Raw genomic sequence first — 5,865 nt, forward strand, 5'->3', positions numbered from 1 at the left:
CAACCTCAGCACTGCTGACATTCAGAGCTGGGCCATTCTCTGCAGTGGGCGCTGTCCCCCACCTCTGTCCACCTGATATCAGCAGCACCCCCGAGCTGACAACCAAAAATGTCCCCAGACTGGGTCACTCTCCACTGAGCATCACAGCTCCGGAAGATATTTGATGGAAATTGGCATTTGGGTGTCAGAAAGGGGAGGAAAAAATGATGACGGGATATTTCTGGATTAGTCAGTATGACCTAGCGCTGCCTGTCTCTTACTGAAACGTACAACTGTGTGTGCAACGATCACACTTTCTATTCTGTCTGTTCTCCAACAGAAGAGACATGCAAGAAACAGAAACTCAACAGCTTCAGCCCCGTTAACGACTTGCCTTTCACCGGACTCAGAGGCTTCCAGGAGAAACCTGGAAGACATTTTCAAATAAGCAAGAAAAATAGCTTGATCGCTAAGTTTAAGCTGAACAGGGAAACCTGGAGACCCTTAAAAAAATATTGTTGCAAACCACCCACAAGTCCTTCTTTTGCCCCTGCACTGCAGAGGCCAGCTTTTCAAAAGGAAGATCATCTCCCCAGGTCGAGGGGCCAACATTCTGCCTTGGGATGGTTTCTGCAGAAGCTGTACACAGAGGGTACAGGAGGCTTAAAAACACTCACACCCTTTATCACCAGCGGAAGTGAGGCCAGGCTATTTACTCTCAAAAAAATGAATCAGATTGTCATCTCGTATTTCTGCTTTTTGTGGATTACCAAACACCTCTCAGCTGTTTCCAGTTGGGGAGGAGGAAGGATGGAGGGAGGGAGGAAATCCCAGCCTCTGTCGCAACGGGGTGAGAGTGTTTTAAAGCAGGCACTGCTTACGAGCCATTTTCACTTTCTGAAAACTTGTGCAATGGTTGGTGGTCATGGTTACCCGGGGCCCCTGAGAATGGGGAAGGTGAGGGATGGCAGGGGAAATCTAGGGGGAGAGATACCTCCTTGCCTGACTGCGACATTCAGGACAGTAGGATTTAGGGATCTCGTCTGCTCTCCAGGTGGGTTTCCAGACTGGTCACCTCCCACCATTGAGGCAGTGAATGTTTTGCACCAGGAGACCTACAGGGGAGGCTTCTCTCCTTGCCTTCCAATGCACACAACAGGTGGGTCAATTGCAGAAAAGTCACCACTCCCTTCCAGTAGGGTTCAGGGACCCTTGGAGGCAGACAGAGCAGGCTAACAACCCAACTCCACCACCCTGCGGCTACCTCTCTGGGCCTCCGTTTCCTCATCTGGAAAAGAGCTTCATGCATAGCCCTCGAATGCAGGTTTCACTGTTTTCCCCTAGCAGAATGAGGAACTCACCCCTTAAGAAAAGACTTGCATTAATGTCAAGACCAGTGAAGGGCAGAACATGCCAGAAACTTAGCATGTTAACCCCTTTTAAAAATATAAATAAAATTTAAAAAGCTGGCACTCCAGAAATTTGGCTAAAACCTCAGAGGCTTCCAGGAAGACGTAAGTTTTTTTTTTTTTTCTTTAGCCTAGAGGAGGCCACGTCAGTGGGACCAGCACTTTCCCAGCTTTGGGGCAAAGAGGCAATTTATGGCTCAAAGAACAACCTTAAAATAACCCTCCCTCAGTCCTAAAATGCAGTGTTTAAATTTACAGAAAAACCCACAGGTTCCTGGCAGGCGGGCACAGCAGCTGGCAGTCCCGGTGCTGGCCAGAGGCAGGACCCACTGCACACGATGCTTTAGTGGCGCTGCCCTCCATCAAACTGTCCGCTCCCCCCTCCTCCCAAGTGCCCCAAGGCCCCAGTTCCAAGCAGCCAGACCAGTACTGTGTTTTTTTTCAAAAGATGCAAAACTTTTTAATTAAAAAAAAAAACCAGCAAAATCTTATAAAAACGAACCAGGTAGCCCAAAAATGCCCACCTGTCTCTCTATGTACAGTAATACAATATTTGTCACAGTCACTATATACAATATTATAAAAAATGCCGCAGACAGTACAAATTAAGGCCCTTATTTCTCACAAGGCATCACAAGCCTCGATCCTCTAGTGTAGACCCGGTGGGAGAGAAGATGCCACTTAAATTATTGCACCATTTTGAAAAACAAAACTCGTCAAGGAGGATCGTGGTCTTTTCCCACCGGGCCTTCAGTCACAGATGGGGGCTGGGGCGGTGGCGTCGTCGTCGTCATCGAGGGAGACCCTCTGTAGCCACGCTGTGCCCGGCCCGGTTCTCTGGGTCCAATAAATATCAGTCACAGTTTGGGAGGGGGCCGCGCCCGGCGCGTGGGACCCGCCACGGCCGCGCGCAGGTGGGCAGGGGCGTCCCGGCTACATGTGCCGTTTCATGTGCAACGCCAGGTGGTCGGAGCGCGAGAAGGCACGATCGCACAGATGGCACTGGAAAGGCCGGTGGCCCGTGTGCTTGCGGTAGTGGCGTGTGAGCTCGTCTGAGCGCGCAAACTTCCAGCCGCAGCCGTCCCAGTTGCAGTGGTAGGGCTTCTCACCTGCAGGGAGGGGGCGAGAGTAAGCCTCAGTTTCCCTCCCAGGACAGGGCACGTATGGACACCGGCTACCCCGGCGAGCTCAACCTATCCCTAGCCAGGCCCTTGACGCGCTCCCTGCTGAAGTGTTGCGCCCCGAGGGATCCTTGCCCTACATCCCCAACTCCCCCCACAATCCGGATCTTCACCCCCAGGGGGTCGGAGGAGCGCACGGTCCACTCCCCACTGTTGCGGACACGCCCCCCCGACGGGTCCTAAGCATGCACCCTCTCTCCAGCATTTTAAGACACGGAATCTCTCAAGGTTTCCCAAGCGCACACTCCCTCCCCAAGGTCCTGAGCCTTGTCCCCAGAGGAGTCCCAAGCCTGCGCCCCCTCCCCAACTTCCGGAGATGCAGCATCTCCCCGGGGTTCCTAAACGCACACCTACTCCCCAACGACCCGAGCCTCAACCCCGGGGATTCTGAGCCACTCGCCCATAGGCTCCTAAGCCTGCTCCCCCACCCCCCAACTCTCTGAGACTGTCTCCCTAGCCACGCCCCCAGGAGGTTTTCTAAGTGTCCTTCCCAACCTCCTGAGGCCCCTCTCGTCCTAAGTGTGCGAGCCCCCACCCCAGCCTCTCGGATCACACCTCCTTAGTGAGGGTTCCTGTGTGCCCCCTCAACCAACCTCCCGAGCCACGCCTCCCGTGGAGTCCTAAGCTTGCGCCCCCAGCCAGATCCCCCTGAGCCACGCCCCAAGGGAGGTCCTAAATTCATTTTCTGGCGCGCGCTGGGAATCAGACCCCTCCTCGCGCGTCCCCCAGCTGGCGCTGCCTGCCCGTGCGTGCCGCCCACCTGTGTGCGTGCGCAGATGCGCCTTCAGATGCGAACTCTTGGTGTAGGTCTTGCCGCAGCCTGCGTAGCTGCAGGTGTGAGTGGCGGTGCGTTTGCGGGGCCAGGAGCGACGGCCGCGCTTTGGCTTGGCCTCCAGCAGCTCCAGTGGGGACGCAGGCGGCGTTAGGAGACCGCGGGCGGCGGGGGGCGCCAGGCCCAGGGCTGCCACGGCGGCGGCCGCGTCGTCAAAGAGACCGAAGGCTGGGGGCGCAGGCGGCGCGTAATGCAGGCCGGGCCCAGGCGCGCCGAAGCTAGGGCCACCGAAGGGCGGCGGGAAGGAGGCGCGCGGGCCAGGCGCGGGCAGGCGCGCGGGGCCGTCGGGGCTGAGCGGCGGGGTGTCGGGCGGCGGCGGCGGGCGACCCCCGGGACCTCGCATGCACGAAGCCGCCGGTCCCGGGGCGCCCTCGCGCTTGAGGCCGCGCGGTCCACGGGTCAGCCCGGGAGCGCAGCCGTAGCCGCCGCCGTCCGCTTCAGGGGGCTCGGCCTTGACCAGGCGGCCGGGCGGCGCCAGCAGAAAGCGGCCGTGCAGTGCGGGCCCCGGCGGCGCGTCCAGCTCAGGTCGCAGCAGCTCAGACACCAGGCCACCCGCGGGGGCACTGTAGGGCGGGGGCGCGCCGGGTTCGGGGTAGTAGAACGCAGGCGGCGGGGGCGGCGGCGGCGGCGGCGGCTCCGGGGCGGCCTCGGCGCCCAGGCCGTCCAGCCCCATGGACAGGATGAAGTCCAGCACGCTGTTGAGGTCGTCGTCGGTGCCGCCGGGCTCGGGCTCGGCGCGCGGCCAGCGCTGCGGGCGACAGGGCAATGGGCGTGAGCGGGCGGCGGGGCTCGGGGGACGCTGCCTGCCGCCCCCGCTGCCCGCCTTCTACCACCCTGAGTCCGCGATCCCCGTGGCCCGCATCCTCCTCTCCTGAGTCTGCAGTCACCGCCTTCGCGTCCTGTCACCCCGCAGCCCACGTTCTACTACCCCGAGCCCGCCGCCCACGGTCCCGGCCGCCCCGCCGTCCCCGCCGCCCTCACCTCCTGCAGGCCGCGCTCGCGGCACGGGCTGGCGAAAGTGGAGAAGGACGGCAGGATGGGTTCACTCAGCGCCATGGCTGGGACCCGGGGAGGAAGGACGCGGACGGGGGACACCGGTGAGTGGCTGCCCGAGGCCGGGCTGGTCGGGGCGCGGGCGGGCGGGGACGGCTCTGTGGGCCGCGGCCGGGCCCGCCCCAAGCCTTATAGGCGCGGCGCGCGCGGGGGCCGGGCCAAAGCGGCGGCGGCGGAAACGCGTCCCGGATGGGGACGAGCTCCGGGCGCAGCCTAAATTTAGCCGCGGTATATAAGCCGGCGGGCGGCGGCGGCCGTGGCCACTGCGGCGGCCCGGGCCCTGCGCTGACAGCCCGGCCCCTCGCGCGCAGCCAGGGCCGCGCCTCCCCCTGCCCGGGCCCCGCCCCCGCCGGTCTCCCCGGCGACGTTGTCAACACGCGCTCCACAACAGCGGCGTGACGCCCAGGGATCCCCCGGGCGCCCCGGGCTCCCGCCTGCGCGAGCATCCCGGGGACCTGGAGCGGGGGCGGTGTCGGGGCCTCTCGGAAACTCAGGGGCACCGGGCTTGGCGGCCTCCCCGGATCCCTTGACGGAAGGGGAGATTGGCTCCAGCTTCAGAGGTCCGCAGAACCCTGGGTGGATGGGAAGCCTGGAGTCTCCAGAATTCATGGATGGGTGAGGCTGGGCCCCTCGTCTGTTGTGGGACCACCCAGAGGGCGCCACCGTGTGCACATCACCCTGTTTAAAAACAAACAAACAAACAAACAAAAACCTTGTGTAGACCAGGTGCAGTGGCTCACACTGTAATCCCACCACTTTGGGAGGCTGAGACAGGAGGATCACTCGAGACCAGGAGTTCAAGACCAGCCTGGGTAACACAGTGGCCCCCATCTCTTAAAAAAAAAAAAATTAGCTGGGTGTAGTGGGAGGCTGAGATGGGAGGATCGCTTGAGCCCAGGAGGTCGAGGCTGCAGTGAGCTATGATCACACCACTGCACTCCAGCCTGGGTGACAGAGGAGACTCAAGAAAACAAACAAAACAAAACTTTTGTGTGGCAACATCAAGACACGTTAAATCTTTGACATTTGAGACACCCACCCCCTCGTCCCCAACCTCAAGCCCTTCCGTCAAGTGCAGGGAAACTGAGGCAGAGGTGGCTAGGAGAAGTTGGAGGTCCAGCAGGCACCTCCTGGTAAAGGCTGGGTTCCTTTACCAACTTGCATAAGCGAATTAAGTAACTCAGAATGACTGGTGATGACGGTCATTCCCCCAGTACAACTCCAGCGTCGGGGGCGTCAGAGGACAATGCCGCCCAATGGGTCCCTTCACTGCTCCACCTCTATCCCCCACACCATATCCCTGCTGGCCAGGGACTGTCACTCCTGTTACAACTGTCTGCCAGCCCTGTGTGGGCACTGGGGACACAGTAACCAAGAGATAGACAAGACCCGTGCCCTAGGTGACCTCCAC

General features: G+C 60.6%; 1 protein-coding gene across 1 annotated transcript; it reads right to left on the minus strand.

Annotated features, from left to right (window-relative positions):
• Positions 1-1,822: 1,822 nt before the first annotated feature.
• KLF2 (Kruppel like factor 2) lies at positions 1,823-4,572 on the minus strand. Its single transcript, XM_003915106.5, has 3 exons — positions 4,383-4,572; positions 3,330-4,149; positions 1,823-2,497 (listed from the first exon to the last, which is right to left on the minus strand). The coding sequence occupies exons 1-3, from the start codon at positions 4,455-4,457 to the stop codon at positions 2,322-2,324; spliced, it is 1,071 nt and encodes a 356-aa protein (XP_003915155.2). The 5' UTR covers positions 4,458-4,572; the 3' UTR covers positions 1,823-2,321.
• Between the last annotated feature and the right edge of the window lie 1,293 nt (positions 4,573-5,865).

This window comes from Papio anubis, chromosome 20 (assembly GCF_008728515.1).
Source record: "Papio anubis isolate 15944 chromosome 20, Panubis1.0, whole genome shotgun sequence".
Classification (NCBI taxonomy): Eukaryota; Metazoa; Chordata; class Mammalia; order Primates; family Cercopithecidae; genus Papio; species Papio anubis.

Bases quoted from the DNA above. Each gene is read 5' to 3' on its own strand.
- KLF2 (XM_003915106.5), bottom strand. From the start codon at position 4,457: ATGGCGCTGAGTGAACCCATCCTGCCGTCCTTCTCCACTTTCGCCAGC. The intron at 4,150-4,382 runs GTGAGGGCGGCG...TGTCGCCCGCAG, and splicing joins GCGAGCGCGGCCTGCAGGAG to CGCTGGCCGCGCGCCGAGCC. The intron at 2,498-3,329 runs GTGGGCGGCACG...CCCTCCCTGCAG, and splicing joins GCATCTGCGCACGCACACAG to GTGAGAAGCCCTACCACTGC.